This window comes from Vicugna pacos, chromosome 23 (genome assembly GCF_048564905.1).
Source record: "Vicugna pacos chromosome 23, VicPac4, whole genome shotgun sequence".
Lineage (NCBI taxonomy): Eukaryota > Metazoa > Chordata > Mammalia > Artiodactyla > Camelidae > Vicugna > Vicugna pacos.
This window is the reverse complement of record NC_133009.1, coordinates 21,645,167-21,669,638: the sequence shown is the minus strand read 5'-3', so window position 1 is coordinate 21,669,638 and position 24,472 is coordinate 21,645,167. Positions and strand designations below refer to the sequence as shown.

Here is a 24,472-nt window from a genome sequence, read left to right as displayed (position 1 = left end):
AAACACAAGGTGAAAGCACATTTTGGGCCATACAGGGGAGTGGGCTGAGTCTGGGTCTACTGCTGGGGTCTTGGTGTGGTGGGCCAGCTGTGTGGGGTGGGCTTCATTCTTGCAGGATGGCCACTGGCATGTGAGCACTGTCTGAAGGAGGAGGCGGCCAATGCTACTTTCTCTTCCATCCAAAGGAGTCCCAAGTGCACTAGGACTGTGAAAAGGTAAATGCCCAATTGCTTAAGAGAGGGGATCTGTTGATTTAAAACTACCCTTCCTGGAGCACATTAAAATGGATTAGAATCTATTTGAAAGTACCTTATTATATCCTATACCCACCAAGAATCTGGGCTTGACTGGACTAACTTTAGGTGGTATTTTACTTGCACAGATTTTCTCATCTATTATAATCTATCCAGTAAAAGACAGTATGTTGTAAATACACACCCAACACACGCTGGCTGGGACACAGAGTCCAGAATTGATCTTAGGTGTCGCTGGGTATCTGCTAACACTTAAATAAATTATTTGAGAAGAGAAAAGACAGGTATTGGCAGATTCTGTGTTCTCCTGACATCTCTCTCTTTACTCGTCCCGGTTCAGTTCAACTTCGTGCAAGACATACGATATGCACTAATTCAATATCATGCTGCATTCTGCAGACAGTCAGAGGACTTCTAAAGCAAAGTGTCATTGTCTGCTGAGAAGAGGACAGAAAGATCAAAATGAAATGGAGTTTAAGTCAAATTAAAATGTTGAAGAAACTCGTGGTATCATAAAACTTTAACCAGCATTACTCTCACATGGTCGCTTTGGAGAAAGGCCATTCACGGATGCTACAGGAACACTGCACACACTGCTCAGCCAAGTCTACAGGAGACTGTCTGGTATGGAAATGAGGGAATCATTTTGATGATCCAGATCTGTTTAAACAATAAAAATGAGATTCTAGAATCCAAATCTAGAATCTGATTTTTGCATCAACTAAATACCTCTTTGTATCTACATATACAAAATAATCAGGGGGAGGGTATAGCTCCTGAGGTCAATCCCCAGTACCTCTTCTAAAAATAAATAAATAAATAAATAAACCTAATTACCTCCCCTCTCAAAAAAAAAAAACTAAGTAAAAATAAATAAGTATTGTATAAACAAACAAAAACAAACAAAAAATTATTAAAGAGTGATTTAGTGATTTATTTGCTAGATGATGATATAGAGCTTAGATGTTAAATATGGCAGCCAGTGGCCACATGTGGCTACTTAAATCTAAATTGATTACACCGAAATAAAATAAAAAATTCAGTTCCCTGGTGGCACTAGCCCTATTTAAAGTGCTCAAAAGGCATTTTGCAGAAAGACATGTCATACAAATGTCAGGTATGAGGACCAAATACTTCGCTAGTTGTTTCAGGTTTTCTTTTCAAGTGTGTAGCATAAACTTGGAAAATTTATGGTTTCCTTTCTCTGTGGCTGAAATGTGCTTTTAAATTTATTGGCTAGCTATGTGAATTGGGGTCGTGAAAGACATACAGAAGAGTCTTTCCTGCTCAGAGGCTTTGGGGTAAAAAATAATTGAAAGAAGAAAAAGAGTAATCCTTTTAAGAAACTCAACATGCTGGGTTCAAAATCTGTTTTGTGTTTGTTATTTGAATTTATATGATACTGACTAAACAACCAAAAAACTGCTTCTTAACATTTTATCACTTTCCGGGCACATCAATACCTTTTGCGGGGGGTGTTGTCTCTCAATCTCTTGCAACCCCTGGTTCTGAAATAAACTTCAGAAACTGAAGAGGCCTGGGCAGCAGAGGCGAGGAAATCAAAGCGAGGCCAGGATCAAAGGGGCAAACAGCTCGCGGATCTCAAGGTGGAAGTAGAGCCATCGACTCCCCTCGGCTGCCTTTTCCTGGCTCTGTCTTTAATAAACACCCGGGGCTCCAGAGCCAGGTCTGAGGGGAGCGCAGAGGGGAAGAGAGTACTTAGCACTTGGAGAGGAAAGGCAGGCCTCTGTGATGTTTGGGGGAGTCAGCGACAGGAACCGTGGTGGGAAATGTGGAGGGTGCGGAACAGGACCGGTGACCCCGAGTGGCTCCCTCCTCCCCAGCCTGGGCTGCTACAGAGCCAGTCCTGGCTTCGGAGAACAAGGTTTTCTTTAGGGACTGCTTTTCTACAGCATTTTTACGTGTATTTACCAGCCTTCCCCATTATACAGGCAGCATCTGTGAAAACTATCATCTTATTTCACCTTGCCCTTCCCTTGTGTCTATTTCAATAGATGTTACTCACAGGCCAAATATAATGGCCAAAACCAATAAATACATGAAAAGATGCTTAGCATCACTGGTCATTAGGGAAATGCAAATCAAAGCCAAGAGATACCACCTCACACTCTTTAGGATGGCTATTATCAAAAAAGAAAGAAACAAACAAAAAACAGAAAACAACAAGTGTTGGTGAGGATGTGGAGAAACTGGAACCCTTGTGCATTGTTGATAGGAATGTAAAATGGTACACAGCTGTTATGGAAAACAGTATGGAGGTTCCTCAAAAAATTAAAAGTATGTAAATCAACCATACTTTAATAAAAAAACAAAAAGCAAAAAAATTAAAAATAGAATTGTTATATGATTTAGCAATTTCATATCTGGGTATATACACCAAAGAATTGCAAGCAGGGTCTCAAAAAAAAAAAAAAAAAAGGCCAAAAGCTCTCAGCAGATCAAGAGATGAAGAGCAGAGCCCAGGTGTTGGTGAGGGGGAATCTGACCCGTGACCTCAGTGATCCTTGTCTTCAGCTAACCCTGAACTTCAGTTTGCTATTTCAAAACTGGTAAACTGACTTGCTCTGGTAGAAGAAAGTACTTTATAGAGCCTATTTAAAATGTACTTAAATTTCACAGGTTATCTACTTTGGGAAAATAACTTGCAATAATTATTTTTTAAGATATTGCCAAGGATTGGGCTCTTTCCATTTTGCATTTGGAGAAACAGGTATAGGAGAATTATCAAATATTCAGTGTTATGTTTGCAGCAGGGTAACTGACTAGGGAATCGAGAACTTGGATTCAGTGGTTATAAAACCACTTATGATTTTACAGGTGTCTGTCAAATAAGAGAGAAGCAGAAAATAACTTTAGAGTGAATGCACACATCAGAACTTCTGTAGAGACCCTGTAGAGGCTTATATCTTGCTAATGTGAGTCAATGAAAATCCCAAGAGAACTGGGGACTCCATTCCCACAGTGAAGTAGTTTATGGTTTCTTTCCGGATACATTATATTGTATTGTTTGCTTCAGATTTTTTAAAATTAGCTTTTTTTTTTTAAATTCAGGTTTCACCAGTTTTCCTACTGTCTTTTTTCTCTTCCAAGAGTCCATCCAGCTCAGAATACCACATTGCATTTAGTCATCAAAAAACTCGGTTTTAAAAACGTACTTATAACAATAATACATGCACATGATTTAAAAAAATAATAAAGTAGCACCAAGGGACATAAAACAAGTCTCCCCCTCCAAATCACAACCCTGGGTTTCCACCATCTCCTCATCGAGGTTATTTTTTAGGTAGATAAAAGCCCACACCAATAAAACTTCATTTTAGAGCAAAAGGAGGAGGGGAAAGGGTGACATCTTATTTCAGTGTAGAAGACTGTAACACTACACTAACTCTCAGGAAAAATCATAAGAAGGTAACACTTGATAGTCAGTTTAAAGGATTATCAAGCCGTAAATTGAACACTGCAATTTCTTACCACCAGTTTAAAAGAGAAAAGACTGGTTACAAGTTTAGATTCCTTCAGATCATCACCAGGCACTCCACTGGTCTCTGCAGGTCCATTTTCCGCCGGCTGGGTCCCTGACAAGTGAGCAGATAGCAGCAGAGGAATGAGGCTTGGACAAAGGACTCAGGGGATTTCCACACAGGCCAGAGAATTCGGATAACTCCTGACCCCTGGGCAGAGTTTCCGGGTTGCCGAGCCATCTCTGGCTGAGGTTTAACAAACCTCTGGTCTTCTTGCGTGCTCAGCCTCCTGGTCCCACAGCCATGGCTATGGAACTTGGGGTCTGCATGGATCCGGCTCCATCACCATTGCCTGTGACTAGGATCCCAGTGGGCCTGAAAGAGAATCATCCCAAGACTGGAGAAGGGCAGGGGGCTTCCCCCTCCTCTGAGACTGACAGGGAACTCAGCAGGGGGCACAGGAGTCATGTCTGGAGGTCAGCTTGGCACAGTGGCTTTGGAGCCGTCTGGGCCTCGTCTAGATTGTGGAGCATTTCTTGATCCGTAAAACTGTGCTAGAAATACATACTGCACAGGTACACATGTAATGCACAGCGCAGCACAGTGACAATTCATAAGCAGTTTTTGAATTAATGAAAGAATAAAGGAGCATGGTAAATTAAGAGGGCCTGACCTTCCATTCCACACATCCTCTGCTTGGAAACTCTAATGACCTATCTAAGGAATAAGAGAGGAAGAGAGGAGGGAGGGAGAAAGAGAAAGGAATAAGGGGTGGGGGTAGATGTTGGAGCAGGCTGTGAGAATGGTCAGACTGCCTACAAGAGCCTCAGAGACTGTGAGGGGGTGGGATGCGGAAGGGGCCTGGGACACAGACCCTGACACCGCACCCCCACAGGGAGAGAATCAAGCACCGGACTCCTCTTTGCTGCAGCCCCAAGAATCCTTTCTGCTTTGACACCTGGAGAATCCATCCAGAATGAAAATATTCAAGCTCTTCCTGAGGTTGTCTTGCAGCATTCTAGAAAGGATAAAGACGGGTGGGGACTGTGGCCTGAAAGACCCTCCCATCATGGAGCCCCCTTTGAGTTCAGTGACAGTAAAAGGTCCTGGTGAATCAGGGCTCAGGTTCTGTGAGCAAGACAATCTCAGGGCTCAGGTTCTGTGTGCAAGACTGTGGTGGAGCAGTCCCCATACCGGACCATGACTTTTCTCCTTCTATAAAGTGATTTCAGTGACATCCAATTCAGCAGACGTTCACTGAGGGTCTAGAGAGGTGTCTTGTGCATAGCAGATGTACAAAACAGACACTCAACAGACCTGAATGAGAGAAGTGGGTTCCTGCTGAGGCTTTATAATCTAGGAGGGAAGCAGGTACATAAACCGTAACCACAGTACAAATCAGAATAAAATGGGAGTCTTAAATGAGGCCTAAAGGGCAGAGGTAAGAGGAAACTTCACGGTGCCCCTTTCATCTCTTCCGTTCCTGCCAGACGGGTCCTGAGCACTATTGGGTATCTCCAGAAGGGATCGCAAGCCTATAAATGAGCTCGGAAAGGCGCACTGTCAATCCTGCTGTGTCTAGGGTACGCTTACTCCTAGGCCCACGGCGACATTCCAGACAAAAGGGTCTCCTCCCCTCCCAGCTGAGTTTACTGCCTCTCTTTGAGGTCCCTTTATCTGCACCCTCGCCTTCTGATTCCAGGACTTGTTAGGAAGCCTCGCGGAGGACAGGGGATGGGCTGTTTGACCAACCTGGTACAGGGTCTAGCACATAGCAGGGGGAGTAAATAAATACCTTTGATGACGACAGACAGGACGGCAGGCAAGGCTCACTGACCGGGCCATGGGAGAGATAGGCGGCCCCAGGACCTCGCCGCCCTGAGTGGGCGACCTGACCTCGGATGAGGGCGGTTCCGCCGCACTCCGCCCACGCACTCGGGCCCCTCGGGGCTGTCCTCCCGGAGTAGACCTGCTCTGGGGGATGTTGATTGCGGTGGCGGTGGCGGGGCGGATGGACGGGGGAGGGGTCGGAGGGGGCCTGGGCCCAAGTTCACGCCTCCCTCCCTCCATCCCACGGGCAGCGGAAGCGATTATTCCCACCGGCGTCTGGCGGGGCGGGGGGCGGGCTCGCACCCCAAAGAGACACGGGCCTTCCTGCGTCCAGCCCTTTGATCGCGCCGCCACCCCAGGCCCCCTCCCTCGGTCCTGGGGCCCCTATAACTAGAGGCCCTGCCCCTCCCGGCGGCGCACTGGGGTCGGGCAGCGATGGCCACAGCGGAGTCCAGCCAGCTCCAGTTCGGGGAGAGCGCCGCGTCCCCCGCTTACCGGCCCGCCCACGCCGGCGGGGCGTTCCTGCCGCCCCCGAGCCCGGGCACTGCCCTGCTCCCCGCGCGCCCCTCGGGCCTCGGCTCGGAGCGCGGCGCCCCGGCAGCCTTCGCGGGCTTTCTTGGGAGGGGTCCCGGGCCCGCCGCGCCTCCCCACGCCGGCCTGGGCCCGCCTGCGCCCCCCAAAGGCGCGGCCGTCCCGTCGGCGTCGCAGCGCCGCAAGCGCACGTCGTTCAGCCCGGAGCAGCTGCAGCTGCTGGAGCTCGTCTTCCGCCGGACCATGTACCCGGACATCCACCTGCGCGAGCGCCTGGCCGCGCTCACCCTGCTCCCGGAATCCAGGATCCAGGTGAGCGGCCCGGTGCAGGCGGGCGCTTTCGCCGGTGCGCCCCAGAGTGGAGGCACAGGGAGCAGCAGCCAGGATTCCCAGGGCAACACCCCGGTGCCACGTACTTGACGTTGGGCAAATTACTTCCCTTGAGCCTCAGTGTCCTAGGCTGTGAAATCAGTACCTATTGCCCAGGGTGGTTGAGACTTAAATGAAATCATTCAGGCGCACGCTCAGTGACTTCTCTCTCTCACTACCAAGTATAGTAAGGGACCCTCCTAGGAGACTAGTTGGTCTCTTGAAACGGCCAGAAAGTAAACCCTCAGCACGAAGATGATAGGAAGTATTTTCACACTTTTTCCTTAGAATAAGAGACAGACGAGGACAGGTGAGTTGTTCTTTCTCCCTGGTATGAGAATGGTAGCTGAGACAGGGCAGGGCTGCCTCACCAAGTTGCCCTTGGGCCCCTAGGCCACTTTCTTGACGGGTATTGGGTCTGGAATTTGGGTTGGAAAGGATGTAGCATCTGGAGTATATGGCATTTCTTGTCACAGTTTGAAAAATCTAGTGCAAGGTATTGCCTAAAGTAATGTGGATCAGAATCCTGGAGCTAAGTGATGATGAGAATCTGGTCGTTTCTGCCTGTTAGTCTCCAGCACCTTGGTCCATGTCCAAGTGCAGGTTTAAGTAGGAGCCCTCAATGTAACAACTGGGAAAGAGTGGACTTGTTTTTCTGCATCCTTGGTGGAATACATCTGTCAGTTTCAACAACTGGCACAGAACTTTCCTAAGCAGGACACTCTTGGTATTTGCAGGGGAATAGTGAGAAAAAAAAAATTTATTCACAGAAGTGAATGAAGTCCACTGAACAAAATACCTCCTTAACTAATTTGACAAGGGAGTGCACTTTCAAAAACGGATTTTCCAAATTGTCTTTGTGCCCATCATCTTTAAGGAGAGTAGTGTTTTTTCCTAAAGTTCTAAGTGCTATTTCTGTGGCCTCATTTTTCATTGCAACTGTCCCTATATAAAGTATATACGTATATATTATAAAGTAAGGTATATAGGATTAGGTATTATTCTAATTTTGCTCCTGGGAATGGTGAGGCAGAGAAAGCCAGGTGCTTTGATTTTGTGAAGTGTTTTGTGAAAACCATAACGTTCTGGAGCAGGGAGCCTGAGCATGTTAAACTGAAACTTACTATGAACTATGAAGGTAATAGGAGCATAAGCACTCCAACTGAAATCAGTTTCTCTCTCCCTTCTTCCAGGTGTGGTTCCAGAACAGGCGCGCCAAGTCACGTCGTCAGAGCGGAAAATCCTTTCAACCTTCAGCCAGACCGGAGCTTTTCCTCCACCACTCTGCTTGTGAAACTGAAGTGAAATATTTGAAGCCCCAGCAGCCTCTGGAGGCAGATGTGAACTGCCTGTCTGATCCCAACAGGGTTGGAGGGGGCATGTCTGACCCTAGCTCCCAAGGTCAGAATTTTGAAACCTATTCTCCTCTCTCTGAAGACATTGGTTCAAAGCTGGACTCATGGGAAGAACACATCTTTTCTGCCTTTGGTAACTCTTGAGGAATCTGGGAGAATTCAGGATAAGCTCAGAGGAACCATAACTGACAGCCAGGGAGATACACAGTAGAATACTGCCCTTTCTGGGTTCCATGTTAAGTTCACATCCATGTTAACCTTGGTAATGGTTTTGAGTTATCGCTCACCTGTGAAGATTTCATCCTTCTTGCCCATGAACCTTTGCCTATAGCCTGTTCTTTCTTCGTAGGACACACCCCTTAGGAGTTCTGGCCATTTACTTTTACTAGTGCATCTCCATATCTGTGCATTCATTTTGGTCCACATATCTGCTCCTTCTTACCAGTCCTGTTGCTATTTTTCGGATGGGTTATTTAAACTTATCTTCACAAGAACTCCTTGGTTCAACTCAGTTTCCCCTTGTGCTTGACAGCTACTGTCTACATATGGTTCTTCCAAGGCTTGTAACCTTAAACTCATGCTAACCATGCTCCTTCAATCCTCATTCTATCACCCAGATTTACTACTTTTTAAATTTGGCTTTTCAGCTTTACACTCATTTGTAGCTCCGATGATTCTCTGTCCAGATTATTCAAGAGCCCCCTGCCTCAAGTTTCTCAACTTTCAAAAAACTACTCTCTTTAGAAATCTTTAGGAGCCTCCAATTGCTATAAAATTGTAAAAACCTTTTGGTTACTCTTCCAGCTGATGGGCATCGATAGCCCACAGGACAGGCATATCTTCTGAAGGTCACCGTTTCACAAAACATACCTCTGTCTCAGAGCCACTCTTTTCAAACAAATACCTCTCTACCTTTCAAAACACCCTAGACCTCCCTCTCTCTGAAGGCTTTAATTATCTCTGATCCTGATTTTGTACCTGTTACTTCAATTACTCCAGCATTACCCTTAGCACTTGTCATTGTACTTCTGTGCAACTTTATTGTTATTAAATGTTTTCCACAAATGTTTCATTGTATGTCTATTTAAACGAGTTCCATCCTTTAGATAGCATTTAGTACAGTGCTTCATTCCATAATTGCTTAGTCCATATTATGTGGTCATGAAAAACATTTCTAAAAGTTTCTGCAAATACAGTTTATAGCCAGTAATTATCCTATCAGCAGGCCACTGTCCTGAGAAATTTAACTTGGTTAAGTCTGTCCGGCTTGTTCAAAGTTTAATAACACGAGTCTTTTGGTTTCAGATTTCTCTTTCCTAATTTATGATAAGAATGTATGTAAATGACTGTTTCTAAGTTAGCCTGAGATAAATTATCATTTTGCTATTTTGAAGGTTTTCAAACTCCTGAGGATAAAAGGAAACTGTATACAAGTTAACACAGGTGAGGGTTCTTTGTAAGCTGTGCTTTAGAGGCTCATGAGAAGCCATGGCTAGGGCTGGGGCTCACGTCTTGATGGTTATACAAGAAGATTCTGAGCTATGTTGAATGTCTTAAAGATTATACATGCCAGTTATCCTAATTTTCATAGAGGTGTTAAATGGCTGGCACTTTTCAGAGTAGCAAATCTACTGTTAAAAGCAACCAGGACATAGTTCAGGCTTAAAGTAGCAGACTTGACTTCTGAACTCTTGAAAACTGTCTGAAACCAAAAATGAGACAATAAACAAATATTAGCTATTATTATTTTCAGTGCTTGCTATGTGCCAACCATCGTGCTCAGGGCCTATTGTTGGGGTGGCCAGGAGGTCTCACAGAGAGCTTTCTTTGCATTTAGACTTGTACATGGCCAAATGAGATGGTACACATTCACAACTGAGACATACAATACTTTAAACTTATGGTCCACTAAGGATCACATTTAAAAGTAAATCTTGTAATTAACTCATTTATGTTATTATTGCATTTACATTGTTATATTCTGTTTTCCCCAGTGAACAGTTTAAAAATCTACAGATATTTAAATCTTGTCATATTTTTTAATGTGGGATCCTCTAAGAATAGTAGTCTGCACCGCTCTCAAACTCTCAAGAGACCTTAACTGCTAAATGTGTTATACGCATTATCTGTTTAATCCTCAACTGCCATATAAGGTGGGGATTATTACCATTTCAAAGATTAAGAAATTTAAGTCGTGGTTCACAATCACAGAGCTAATAGAGGCCAGGACTCAAACCCAGGACCAGCTCAGCCTCCGCTCATCCACCACCACATAACACCTGCTATATTGGCTTGGCCTTTTTAGCCAGGGCATAATGACAATGTGATAGGTTTAAAGGCAACTCCCGAAGCAGAATTTCTACATCCAAGTGAGTCCTGTCTCATCCTTCAAAGAAATCATCATAAAGAACCATACTTTAACTTCAGTGACATTAATGTTACTTAAAGCCCTTTTGAAACTCTTATTTGCTCATTTGTTCCACAAATATTTGGTGCCTATAGGCACTTTATCAGGGCCTGGAAACAAAATGGTGAGCAAAACCAGAAATGGTCCCTCCAGCTATGGAGTAAAGAGGCCAGTATGGAGGCAGAAGAAATGTAAAATTGCAAATGTGACAGAGTGCTGGAAGGAGAGGTACATAAAGACCTGGAGAATGATGTGTCATGGTCAAAGAAAGCTTCCCTGAGAAAATGATGCTGAAGGTAAGATCTGTAGGATGATCAGGAGTTACCAAGGTAAAAGGAGAGGGAACATACAGGGCACGGAGTGTACAAAAGGCCCTGTGGAGTAAGGAGCAGGATGGAGAAATTATAGGGGAGGCCAGATCATGCATGGCTGTGTAGGTCTTGTAAAAGAGTTCTGAATTGTCCTGAGAGCCATCAGACTTTAGATGGGGAGAACATGACCAATTCCGCATTTGAAGAGTATTGCTCTGGCTATGTTTGAGGACAGCTGAGTAGATACTGGGAGATAAGTGAGGAGATGCCTACTGTGTTCCAGGCTAGTGATGACGGCAGCTAGGTTGAGTACTGGTGGTGGAGATGCATGAATTCAAGAGAAAATTTAATAGGCAAGTTTTTGGGTAGATTCTCAATGGTAGCAAGTGAATCTGATTTTTGGAACTAACAGTAATTCAGAACCAAATCTACATAACATGTGGTGCATTTGCTTGCTCAATCTGGCTTTGATGCTTTTCATTAGAGCTCCAGTGTTAAGCAGTGGCAGCATCATTCAAATTAATGTACAGCTGACCAAAATGACTACTTTAAATTATATAGATTTCTTCTTCCTTAAACAGAAATAAAATTCAAATATATTCTTAAGCACAGTTCTTGCCATCAACACACAAAGACACGGAAAGATATGGACAGTGCTTATATATGTGCAAAATTGATATAACTTAAGTGTGACAAGTTAGCCTTAAGCAATGTAAAAGAAAAAAATGTTAAAATGCTTACCTAATTCTAGGAAGAATATATTTTTAAAAAGTCGAATCTTTTTCTAGATCTATAGTAAGCCACATAATTTACTTGCTTATTGTTTTCCACAGTAATTACTCAGTGATGGAAAAACAAAAACTCTAAAATAATACTGGATGGTATTGTAATTCAAAATGACTTGGTAATTAATCCGTGCTGTTTCTCCTAAAAACATAATTTAGTGGAAATAAGTTTTTAAAACTTTTTAAATAGAAGGAATACTTATCAACTTGTATTAAATGAAAATGCAGATCATATTACTTTTCATAGATCAATTTATTTAGAATTACAAATATTAAGAATAAAAGATTTATGCATTTCTTAATTAACGTAACAGTTTAGCTAAATATAAACTCTGCACTAAAGTTTTGCAGTGGCACAATACCAACAAAGAATATGGAAGCATTTTTAAACTATACAAAAATTTCAAATGGAAAATAATCTTGTTTCAGTTTATTATACATTAACATATAAAAAGTCTCATTTTATGAGACACCTAAAAGAATCAAAGCCACTTCTACAGCTATACCTTAAACTCCAAATCTGAAAACAATTTATTATATTTTGACTTTATAATATTCTATATTAAAACAGAGAAAATTCCAAATACATACTTTTTACAAGATTAACATTTTAGGCAGGGTTTTCCTTAAAAAACCAAAAACCAAAAAAACCCCACAACCAAATACAAACCTTTTTTCTCCATTTCCTAGCACTGGCTATTATATTTGTTTTCCTTATAAAATCTTTTTACTTTATAAATCGTGTACTGTTGGATTTTAACCAGTAATCTGGTTCAAAAGTTGTGCAAATAAACAAAAAATATGAAAATAGTGTGTTATCAGTCTTTTTTTTTTTTAAATAAATCTCATAACAATAGCACTTTTTGCCCTGAATTGACGGGAGAAGACATGCCAAATCCACTTGCTGAAATTAAGCATTTTGTAGTAATGTTTCTTTCCTGCTCCTTCATTTTCTTTCAACAGACAAACAACAAAGGTTTCTTTTATAAATTATGATAAATTAAAATATTTATTATTATAAAATGTTCTATAGAACCATGTCACATTGCAAGTATATTTCACATATACTTGTGAAGTCCATATTTCCCATCTATATTCCAGTGGCTTCCTTAAAATGAGGACTTCCCATAACTCATGTAATCTTTTGAAGACTGAGGTGGTGATCAACTAGATGAACTGGAGCTGTAATTTTTGGATGAAATTTCCACACTGCCATGCATAATGCACAAAAAGACCATGTTTCTTCATGTTCTCCACTGCAGCAGTTGTCTGCATGGGTTGGGTTGAATTCATGCATGTTAAAAAAAAATGGTCAACATATTCTTCCATGAAATTATGTTCAGACATTTTCAGTTAAAAATACTTGCTAATAAACATATGTAACATAAGCAGTGCTACTGCGGCTGAATAATAAAAGAAAAATAAATTTAATGCTGGTCAGCAATGCTGGTTTAAGAAGCAGTACAGTATTTTAAAATGCCTTATTTGGAAATTTAAATTTCCCTTGTTTTCCAGCAGTTAGGTTATTTGGTGTTGGAAGCCTATATAAAGGAAAAGAACTTCTCAAAAACAATGTCCTATGCAGTTGGAATAATTAATTCTTCTACTCAGTCTCTGTTGGTGTTATTTGCTGCAAAGGCATGTAAGTTTCCCATCTGGCTCAGGCCGCTCTGAATATGTGCAACATGAATTTCTACATTATTCTGAAAGCAACTAAAGAAAAAAGAAACATGGTTAACTACTGTACTTCACAAAATTAATAAAAACAATTTAAAAAAAAGCTAAATTTTAGTTAGGAGACAGTGAAGATAATGACTCCAGGTAAGTAATCTGCTTACATTTGCTGTAATTCTATTTCAGTAGTAACTTAAAAAAGTATGCTTAAAAGAAGCCACCAGGATACTGGAAAAAGACGACAAATCTTTCTTTGACTGGGAAGTCTTCTAAGTTGAACCTCCATGCTAAACTCAAACCTAAATATTATATGTCTTCTGATTCCTTTATATAAAAAAACCATGTGAAATTTCCATTCTATTAACAGACTGGATGTAACTGAGAAGCTAGTTTACACTTTACTTAAAGGATAAAAAAATCATATGACTAGTTCATAAACATGCAAAATTCTTAAAGCTTGTACTAGAAATCACTATGAATTTAATATAAAAATGATTAGATAAACAATAAGTTTATACTGTATAGCACAAGAAACTATATTCAATATCTTGTAGTAACCTAAAATGAAAAAAGAATATGAAAAGGAATATATGTATGTATATGTATGATTGAATTATTATGCTGTACATCAGAAATTGACACATTGTAAACTGACTATACTTCAGTAAAAAAAATGATTAGAGTACATCTAATAAATTACCTGATATTAGAAGCATCTATTGTACTCTTGATATCATTTAATGAATCTGTAAGTGATTTAAATTCAAAGGAATTCAGGTCTCCTCCTTCTGCTAGACACTAAAGGAAAAAAAATTTCAAAATTTATTAAATTATAGTTCAAACAGACAAGAAAAAAAACCTGCTCTAATATATGGGTTATAATTTTCTAGCAACAAATTAGCACATTTGTTTAGGTGTCAAAATTAAGAAAATATTCTTAATATTTTCTCTGAAAAATTCTCTGAAATTTACCTTAATTTGTAACAAAATAGCTGTAAGCCTAGAGATTAAGTCTGTCAGATTCTCATTTTCAACACAGGGCTGTCCTGTTGAGGAATTTGCATGCCGAACAATTTCCTGTGCTTCCTCCTCACACCTTCGTCTCATATCTGTTGGCTGATCTGCAGGCTGGAGCCCTTGGTCTGGAGCAAGCTGAAAACAGATGATCGAAATGTAAGATGTAGATTCATAAGGCCATGACAACTTCTGTGTATTTGTGCCCTGTTTTCAGATTTGTATTTTTATAAAATTAGCATTTATAACAAAAATGATGCTTACTCTTACCTTAGAAGTTTTTTCTCCTCTAACAATTTTTTTCTGACTTGTTTTATATATTTGGTAACTTTTAATTTTGATATAATGTCAAGCTTCTAAAAAAGAATAGAACATAAAAGCCCTTGATAACCTTTTACCCAGATTCACTAACTGCTGACGGTTAACTGTTTGACTTGACATTTGATCTTTCTCTCTTCGTATATATGTAATATTTCCCGCTTAACTATTTGAGAGTATGTTGTAAACACTGTGCCTCTTTATCCCCCAATCTCCAGTCTGTATTTCCTAAGTCCAAGGATATTCTCTTACATAACCATAGTGCAATGACAGCAATCAGAAAATTTAGTACTGAAAGAATACCATTTTCAAACAGTCTAAATTCAGATTTCATCAACGGTCCCACTAATGCCTTACACATAGCTATTTTTTCCCCCCTGAATACATTTGGTTGTCATGTCTCTCTAGTCTCTTTTATTCTGGAACAGTTTCTCAGTTTTTCATGACCTTGATTTTTTTTTTTTACATTTTTTATTGATTCAGATGACCTTGATATTTTTGAAGAGTACTAGCCAATTATTTTGCATAATATCCCTCAATTTGGGTTTGTCTGTTTCCTCTTGATTAGATTGAGGTTATACATCTTTGGCAGGAACACCACAAAAGTGATGTTGAGTTCTTCTCGGCGTGTCATGATTAGGAGGCACATGATGTTTATCTGTCCCACTCACTACTGCATCTTTGATCACTTGCTTAAGGCAGCTATGCGCCCCTAATCATCACAAGAGAGCTTCCTCGATCATTCTTAGAGCAGCACAGCACTCCACTGTGGGGTATGCCATTAGTTATTTAGTCGATGGGAATCGACTGGGTATTTAGGTTTTTTCTAATATTTTGTAATTATCAGTAACACTACAATGAATAACCTTATCCTCTAACACTTAAAATTTTTAACTGAAGTGTACATAAATATATAAAAGTATACACATCATAAAGTGTATGGGTTAATGAATTTTCTGAAATCAAACATGCCTGAAAGATCTCTAGATTAAGGAACAGAACATTACCAGTTCCTCAGAGGCCTAATGCCATTTTCCACTGTAATACTCCAAAGGTAACCACCAACCTGACTTGTAACATCATATATTAACTCTTGCTGGCCTCTGAGCTTTACATAAATGGAATCAGGCACTATATATTGTGTTTGACTTAATCTGTTCAATATTTACATGTTCTCATATGAACAAATATGTTCACATATTTCTGAGTTCATCTGTGGTGTTGTGTGTTGTTGAGTTTATTCATTCTCATTGCTAAGAATTCCACTGTACGTTATACGACAGTTGACTGGTTCATTCTAGTACTGATGGGTATTTGGGCAATTTCTGACTTTTTGGCTATAATGAACAATGATGCTGTGTACATTCTAGTCTATGTCTTTTGGTAAATACACGTTCACATGCGTTTGGTATATACTTAGAAGTAGAACTGCTTAGTCATAGTGTTCTCTCTGATATGTTCTTATTTTAAAATCAGTATTGTACTTCCATAAGAGCTTTGTGAAAATGAAATCATTTTACTCCATTAGGAAACGAGCCTATCATATATGGCCTTGTGTACATATGAGATATAGAAAGACATGAGCAACCCACTTCCGCATGTATTAACACCTTTTTTATGTCCTCTTAAACTGCTTGGTTTGCACTTCTTGTGGATGGTTGCTAGTCCAGGGGGAGAAATCTATCTGCTAGGGCAACACTTATGTTGCTATGTAGGTAAGTGACAATTACCAGGAAAATGAAAATAAATGACAATGGATGGCTAAAGGAACAAGCAAAATATACACAGTTTAGTTATAGGTTATCATAGTTCATTTCTCTCTGGTCAAGTGGATTGATAACATCACCTATGGCAGATCATTGGGACTCAACTACGAGGCTAGTATCATAAAAAGCTGTTTAAGAATTTCGTATTACAAATAGAGGTGGCTTTACTGGAAACACACAACCTCTAAGAATGCAAATGTAGGAACATTCTAAACTCAGCTCAGTCATTTAATTCTTACCTTATAGTACAAAACTCCTATTTTAGATGAAAATGTTGAACCACCTTCATATATATAATTATATGTGCATGATAATGATAATTCACAAACAACCCTATAGTCTACGTGATTGAAGGTCAAGAATCTATAGTTCTAATGTAAAGTTTAAAAAGGAGGAAACAAAATTATATATACAGCATGATCATAACTTTGTGAGAAAAAGCCGGTAGGTTAAAAAAAAGATTAGGAGGAAATAAGCCAAAATAGTCTTTGGGGTAGTGGAATTAAGAGCAATTATTTTTCTGGATTTTTCTAAATTTTTGGAGAGCTATATCATTTGTAATTCAAACAAACAAAAAACTAACAGAACTGACAGCTCGCTGTGTATAAAGCACTCTTCAGTGCTGATGCTGTAAGGAATAAAAATATATGTATAAAATACAGTTCTGTTAAAGGATCCTATAAAGATATTGGCTTAGTTTGGATTTTCTAAAATGTGATGTTAACAGTATTAAGCTTTAAATAAAAGAGTAGCGGGCACAGCCCTTCTAGGGAAATTCATACAAATTACCTACCTCATAGCAGTACTGTTGAACTTTATGCAAAACTTTATTTAGATCCTTGTTCAGCTGTTCAAGCTCTAGAACAATTGTTGCATATCTCCGCTGAAATTCAATGCCAATGGGCATGGAATATGATTTCTGAGAAGAAAAATAATTCAGATTATGATGAAGTTTCTTTTTAGCAATGCAATTTCAATTATTTAATAGGACATCTGACTTATTCAAAATAAACTAAAGGTTATTAAAACTACTCAATGTTATACTTCTTAGATGTGATAATGGTATGATTGTTATTTACGCAGTCTTTAATATACAGTAATACCCATGTATATGTATGCCTTGCTCATATGCTTGTGTATGTGTGTGTATATGTGTATGCAAGGGTATATATATAGAATGACTGTACCATGATTTATCTAACCAGTCTTCTTTACATGGGCATATTGTTTCCTTTTTTTTTTTTTGCAATTACAAACAATGCTACAATAAACACTCTTACATGCACACCTTTGTGCATATACATGATTAATTCTCCAGAATGATGCTCTAGAAGTGGAATTGCTGGCTAATCAATTTAGCCAAGCTACCTTCTAGAAAGGCTTCAGTAAATTATATTCCACCTATAGTGTATGAGTGTGCCCACTTCTCCACACATTCACTAAAGCTTTATTTGAAATATTTACAAATCTAATGGGAGGACTAGTCTGAAAAGGAATAGAAGATGGGAGAGGTATAAGTTGTCTTCAAATATTTTAACAGTTACCACAAATAAGATGTTAATACTTTCAGAGGGGTAAAACTAGGACCAATGGAGTCAACATAAAGAACTAACAATGAGTTGGGATGCTTTTTTCTTCAGTTTTGGGAATTTTTCTTCTATCATTGTTTTGATAACTCCCTTTCCTTCATTTTCTCCGTGCTGTCCTTCTGGGTATCCTACTGGACCTTTTGGATCTTTTAGGATTGGTCTTGTGTCTCTCGTAATTTTTCTCTCATATTTTCCATTTCTGATTTACAGTCATACATTCTAGGATCTTCAACTTTTTCTTAACCTTCTATTGAAAATATTAAGAAAAATTTTATAATAGAAAATACATTTGCATGGTTTAAAATTTTAAGTCTCCCTCTAAACTCAGCTCCCTTGCTGCTTGCTCACTTGTTTCTCTTCAGAAGCAACCAATATTATCAAGTTTCTTCAGCATCTTTCCAGAGAGTCTCTATATATTCAAGGAAAAATATGCTTATCTTTCCCCTCTCCTAACCCCACTACTATTTAAACAAATAGGAACATACTTACATATTCAGCACTTTGCTTTTCTCACTAGACAAGATATCCTAAGGAGTGTTCTATATCAAATTTTACAAAAATTGTTTGTTTAGAGTTGCACAGTGTTACACTGTAGAATTTGTTACAAATATAACCAGTTCCTTACTGTTGGACATTCAGGTTATTTCCAGTCTTTAGGTACTGCAAACTGTGCTGCAATGAGTACCTGTGTATTCATTTTGGACAAGGGCAAATATCTCTGAAGGGGAAGTTCCAAGAAGTGCAACTGTTATATCAAAGGGCTTGTGCATTTTTAATTTTAATAGATACTGCCAAAATGCCCTTCACAGAATAGGTACTAATTTATTTGTAAGACTTCCTATTTCTCCACATTCTCACCAATAATGTTTTATTACAACTTTTTACTTTTGCCAGTCATGATAAAAAGTAGGATGTTGGTGTATTTTTAATCATGTGAATTCTTTTAATTGTGATTGACTTTTTTCACCCTTTCACATATTCAACAGTCATTTGTATTTTTTCCTATGAACTGTCTATTCACATTCTTTCCTGTCTTCTGGGTGATCTTTATCTTATTCCTTGAGGGAAAATTTTGTATATAAAAGAAATCAGTCTTTCGTGATATGAATTGCAAAATATTTCCTCAACTTTTTGTCTTTTGATTTTACTTACATGGTGATTCCTATCATGCAGAAATTTTTTATTTTTATGCAGGTAAATTTATCAATCTTTTCTGAATTCTGGATTTTGTGTCATGCTTAGAAAGTTTCGGTATTCCTTAAATCTATGAGCTCTTTCTGGTTCTTTGACTGCTTCTTTTAATAGCATTCTATTTATGTGCTTTGCCCCCAAGTCCAGTCACCGAGCTCTCCCTTACTTTCATACTTCCCTACAACAATTTTCAATTAATTGGAGATGGTACTTGAAATGAAATCTAGTCCCCATCCTATAAACATATAGCAACTTACAACTTTCAATACAATTAAAAAACTTTCTTAGTGAATATATTCTACATTAAAAAAAAGTCTGGTAATTCTCTCCTATGAATAAAATTGACTCTCATATTTTTGTACTCATTAGATTAATAAAATAGCATATAAACTGTCAAGATAACCTCACAATACCAGCTTATATATTTCCTGATTTACTTATTCTGAATCACTTTTAAATAACCTCTGCTAATATAGCTTCCTTAGTCAGAGGCACCAATGCTAGGGATTCTACACTCAATGCAAACTGTCAAAGAACGTAATATGGATCTATCAATCCTATTGAACTGTACAGTCAATGGCATAATGAGGTCTGGGGTAATGAACTGCGCTGCATTGTTAATTTACTTAGCATGTGTTCAGTATAACAAGAGATAGAGCAAATCAGGACTTTAAAATAATATTTTTCTCAAGGTTTTCTTCCATAAAATATTTAAAAATCCTTAGATATAGAAATCCTCACCATTTTAAAATGAGACAAGCAAAGAAAAAAACAAAAAAATCCTTACCAATTTTTCTGCTTCTGTGTTCATTTCCCTTAATTTCTTGATATGTTCTTTTTTAATCATGAGAATTTTTGATAATCTAGTCTATAGACAAAGAAGAGATGTTTTGGAATAAACAGAGGCACTTAAGTATATTAGATAGACATCAAATTTCTAATTTTTCACTGAGATATTTTAGCAGATTTTAGTGTTTCAATATAAACATAGCAGAGACATTTTATTTTATAAGTCTGATTGGCGTAGAGGAAGATATTGTAAAATCCACTGTAACTAAGACATGTCAAAAGGACTAGGGAGTCAACTTGAATAGGCTTTAACTGGTCCAAAATGAAACAATTTGTAGATTAATCACAAAAATAACTACAATGGATTGAAGCACAAATATGTTAAAATCCATGAGTTCATACTGATACTTAAAATTAACCACTACTGAAGAATACTAGTGCCCACACTCATAAACTGAAAAACAAAGAACCAAGCATTTATCTTGCCTTTCCTACACAAACTATACCATTAGGCAACGAGATAACAGATTAAAGGTTTTCTTTATAGAACTATTTCAGCTAATAAACAAAGAAAGAATGACAGAACAAGATTACCACCATTTTGCAATCCTAATGAATATATGGATCTAGGCATTCATAATTAGCAGCAGCTAACATTATATTAAAAAAGAAATAAAATAATACGGATATTCTATCAGAACACAAAACCACCCATAATAGTAGTCACATAAAAACAAGTAAACCGACCAAATAAAAAACCCAAATCATGGCAAACCTTTATATTCAATGAGCAATTTATATGAAATACAAAAGACAGAAGAACCTGTTGGATGATATCACAAGGATTCAGTCAGCAAAATCCAGACTGTAGGAGCCTCTATGGACAAATAGCCCAGTTTCTTTAACAAATAGTTAAAAGGGGAAAAGAGCAGTCAATATATTTAAGAGACAACTGGAAAACTAGATGCTGACTGGATATTCAATGACATTAATACTTTTTTGCTAACTTTTTAGATGTAATAATAATATAGTTATGTCTCTTTAAAAAAAAGGGCCCTTAGCCCTTAAAGAAATATAACAAAATATTTACAGATAAATGATATGATGTCTGATATTTGCTTCCAAATAATACAAAACAGAGAAAGTGGGTGGGAGTATAGATGAAATAGAACTGGCCAGGAGTTGTTGATAACTGTTACAGCTAGACAATGGGTACATAGAGGTGTATTACACAACTCTGTCTGCTTTAATATGTGTTAAATTTTTGATAATTAAAAAAAGTCTAAAAACTTGACCTAAGTTGACACAGGTAGAGGAAGGGCCTGGTGAGATATGTTACATACTTGTTTACCCAGACCCTTATTAGTAGGTCCAGAGCTCTTGACTGGTTTCCTTTCTCCTCTAGTTGTTGGAGTTTATGTAAATTTGTGTGATTCTTTAAAGTTAGAAGTAGTAAAAGATGGGATGAAGGCAACAGTCTCTCTGCCATTTTTGGTTTCTCTTTCAGTTTTGTGTTGCTTGATTGTTTTTGATAGAAAATCATGCTGTTTCCTTTTAATTCTTTTCAAAATTGAGTCCTCTCTCAGAAGTGGGTCAGTCTTTTTAGATTCCTTGAAATCCCTAATCCAGGAAATAAAAAATTCCCTCAAAAAGAAAATTCATTATAAACTATGAATTATGAAATTGCCCCAAAAATGTTTTATTTCGTTATAAGAAAAAAAATAGGAACAGAAAAAGATAAAAACATATCCACCTATCTCAAAGCTTAATATTAATAAAAGCAAACCTGAGTTTCATAAAACTTTACGTATTACAAGAGACAAGTACATGAAAGGACTTTTGCTTTACTGCTTTTACCTAGATAGCTTAAAATAACGAAAGTACAGTTTTAAAACTAGCTTTACAAGTAGACTTTTGAAGTTAAAATTAACCACTGCAAGCAAACATAAAAGCATCAATAAAAATATCAGTATTTCAGAAATAATGCATTAATACTTAGCTTCTGACTCCCTCTGCTGGTGGACCTTTCTGCACCCCCCTCACCTCGCCTTCTCCCTCACCTCTATTTCTCCAAATGTGACACATTAGCTCAGTTTTTAGTTCCACTACTTAAAAAAAAAAGAATGTCTTTAAAAAACAAGTGTCCTATTTGTAAAAATGATAAGCCTTGGCTCTTTTCATATTTTTAACTTTTCATATAAAGACATCTTCTCTACCTTTGGAAGCCAAAAGGTATAATTCTGTATTCCAAGGATGATTAACAACATATAACTCAGGAATACAAAATGCTATACACATACACACAAATGACAATATTTTCCTTAAAATAAAATTAATTGTAAAGGTAATACTGTGAATATTTTAATGTGATTATGTTATAAACATTTTTATTTATACTCTATCCCAAGCCAAGCAGTTTCTCTTTTCAAGAAAAAGAAAAAGAAAAAAAAAAGAAAAAAGAAGAAAAAGAAAAAAAAAAAAGAAAAAAGAAAAAAAAGAAAAGAAAAGAAACAAATCAAATATTATTAGACTCTAATTCAAACTAAGTATTTTATTTAATCGAATTTTCAAAACAAATAGCTTATTATATTCTTAAGAGTCAGGCTATTAAAGAAAATTGGCCTATATAACAATTCTACACTTGTTTCAATTTAGATTTAGATTTCTTTGTGTCTAATCACTAAGTACTTAGCAAAAGAATAGCTATTTCTAGTCTCAAAAAAGAAATAAAGTTCCTAACCAGAGAGCTGGTCAACACATTATATATTGCGGAGGTGACAGATAAAGGCAGGATGTACTGAGGTTACTAAATAAAAGCCTTTATACTTATATAATTTAGTAACAGCTAACCATTTAGAGTTTCACAGAGCATATGCTAGAGTGTTAAGAGTCCTTACCACAGGAAAATAATAAGAACTAAACCCAAGAAAAGCCCAACAAAAAAGACCTCTAAATTTTTTTTGGCTGTTATAACATATTTTCGATCTTTGTTGGAAATAACAGAGTTCTTAAAACCAACACAATTATTTTTAAAAAGTGTAAAAATATTTGGTCCTAGAAAAATCTTCAAATTTAATAACACAAAAGACACTGAGTTGTTTAATAAATAGGCAAAACAGCCAGAGCAATTCTTACCACTTGGATAAGGAATTCTACTGGAAAACCACCTAACGTTTCAGTGTCAGAGCCAGAAATTTTACTTCTCCAAGGTGACTGTCCTAATAAGGGATCATTATCCTATGGGAATAAAAGGGAGTCATTTAAACATTGTTGAAAAGAAAGTGTCTTATTTTTAAATAAAGAGCAAATGCTATTAACATTAATAATCTATTAAAAATCCTACAAAAAGGAAAATATTTCCAGAGTTGAAGCAACTATTTTATTTCATTAACTATGTATTTTATTTACTATTGGACAATTCAAAATAATGTGGGAACCTCCTGAAGTTACTGTAATAGATGTATATTTCATAAGAACATAGTTTACATTCATAATAATCATTTAAGTTACTGATATTTAAAAACTATTACTTACTGTAATTGGTGACTGGAGAGGAGGCGTATAATGTAACCGTGGTGGAGTCATAAAAAATCGAGAAGGCCGCTGTTTTTGTCCAAAGGCAGCAATTGGCATTGTCTCATGAGGCTCATTACTCTTTGGGAAAAGAGAACAGTCCCCAAGACTTAAAGAACTTTACCAATCATTTTAGCTTTATAAAAATTATATTTTGGTTTAAATGTAGACTAGTTTACATGCTATGATTTATCGTAAAATATATTAACCTACAAAGATCAAAGGGCTAGAACTTACATCAGAGTATAAATACTACTTGGCTACTAAGAGGCTGAACCCACAACACAGAAGAAAATGATCTATGAAAGAAAGAACAGTGCTCTATGGCCACCCTTGGTTGTCTCTGTGTTAAAGATTTTCTGAATTTTACTCACTGTAATTAAAGTCAATTCTTATTTAGCCAGGGAGAAATGTTTGGGTGATCACATAAAGGAAATTACATTAATGAAACAGAAAAGTAATTTTCCTCTTTAGAAAAAGGAGGTTTAAGGATTTCATCCTTAAATGAAAAAACTTAAGATTGGTGTACTTTGCTCTGTATTTAGTCCAAATTTTCTTTCTCCCCTACTCCTCTCTAAAAATATGTTTGAAAAGGATACCCTTTCAATAAACAGAGAGTCACAGTTTTTAAAAAAGTATAGATCAGAAAAGGAAGATTCCTCAGTTATGCACTAAGAAGATAAAGAAACTTTGATTTTTAATTGTAAGTTCACAATCCTTAAAAATCAAGTTTATAATAAAGAAATGAAAAAGGGAGGCTAAATGTGAACAATTTAATTTCCATAATGCTTAGAGGCAAACAATTCTGTTATAAAAATTTCATTATTCATTTAAAAAAACTTTATTAGAGATTATATTTAGCCTTTATATTTTAACTTATTAGAAAGGTATATAATTTCCATGACATTGCTAAATCAAGCATGATGATGAAACAGTGGTCTAGCAGTTTAATGGATTCTAACAGAAGTTCAAAAGATCTGTATTTGAGTCTCAACCTGGCAAGAATCCAGCTGGAAAGCCTTGAATAAATTACCTAATGTACCTAGGTCACAATTTCATCATGCAAAAAGTGGGGGTTGTTAACATCCACCCTACATATTCTGAGGATAAAACAGGAACATTTAAAAACATATATTTGGAAGTTCAAGATGTTACTTCCTACTTTTAAAGTCACTTTGCAAAAGGACTATACAAACAGCTGAACTGAAAGTGTGTGTAGCTCATTCCCCAAGAT

At 37.6% G+C, this 24,472-nt stretch overlaps 2 protein-coding genes and 1 long non-coding RNA gene across 5 annotated transcripts in view; 1 reads left to right on the top strand and 2 right to left on the bottom strand.

The window, feature by feature from the left end:
- Positions 1 to 387: 387 nt before the first annotated feature.
- LOC140688756 (uncharacterized) lies at positions 388 to 4,106 on the bottom strand. The gene is made up of 5 exons (XR_012063555.1): positions 3,999 to 4,106; positions 3,747 to 3,850; positions 1,718 to 1,943; positions 795 to 914; positions 388 to 691 (listed from the first exon to the last, which is right to left on the bottom strand). It is a non-coding gene; the product is annotated as an uncharacterized lncRNA (long non-coding RNA).
- A 1,662-nt stretch (positions 4,107 to 5,768) lies between these two features.
- Positions 5,769 to 8,139, top strand: MIXL1 (Mix paired-like homeobox). Its single transcript, XM_031689985.2, has 2 exons — positions 5,769 to 6,409; positions 7,660 to 8,139. Exons 1-2 carry the CDS (start codon positions 6,002 to 6,004, stop codon positions 7,963 to 7,965), a joined length of 714 nt encoding a protein of 237 aa, XP_031545845.1. The 5' UTR covers positions 5,769 to 6,001; the 3' UTR covers positions 7,966 to 8,139.
- Positions 8,140 to 11,558: 3,419 nt separating this feature from the next.
- LIN9 (lin-9 DREAM MuvB core complex component) overlaps positions 11,559 to 24,472 on the bottom strand; it is a 62,391-nt gene continuing 49,477 nt past the window's right edge. For all 3 annotated transcript variants that reach the window (XM_072948647.1, XM_072948645.1, XM_072948646.1), the window contains 7 exons: positions 23,200 to 23,319; positions 22,801 to 22,902; positions 19,664 to 19,744; positions 16,890 to 17,015; positions 13,971 to 14,150; positions 13,699 to 13,796; positions 11,559 to 13,037 (listed from right to left, as the gene is read on the bottom strand). In XM_072948647.1, coding sequence (XP_072804748.1) covers positions 12,932 to 13,037; positions 13,699 to 13,796; positions 13,971 to 14,150; positions 16,890 to 17,015; positions 19,664 to 19,744; positions 22,801 to 22,902; positions 23,200 to 23,319 — 813 coding nt within the window. In that variant the 3' untranslated portion in view covers positions 11,559 to 12,931. The remainder of the gene's footprint in view (positions 13,038 to 13,698; positions 13,797 to 13,970; positions 14,151 to 16,889; positions 17,016 to 19,663; positions 19,745 to 22,800; positions 22,903 to 23,199; positions 23,320 to 24,472) is intronic.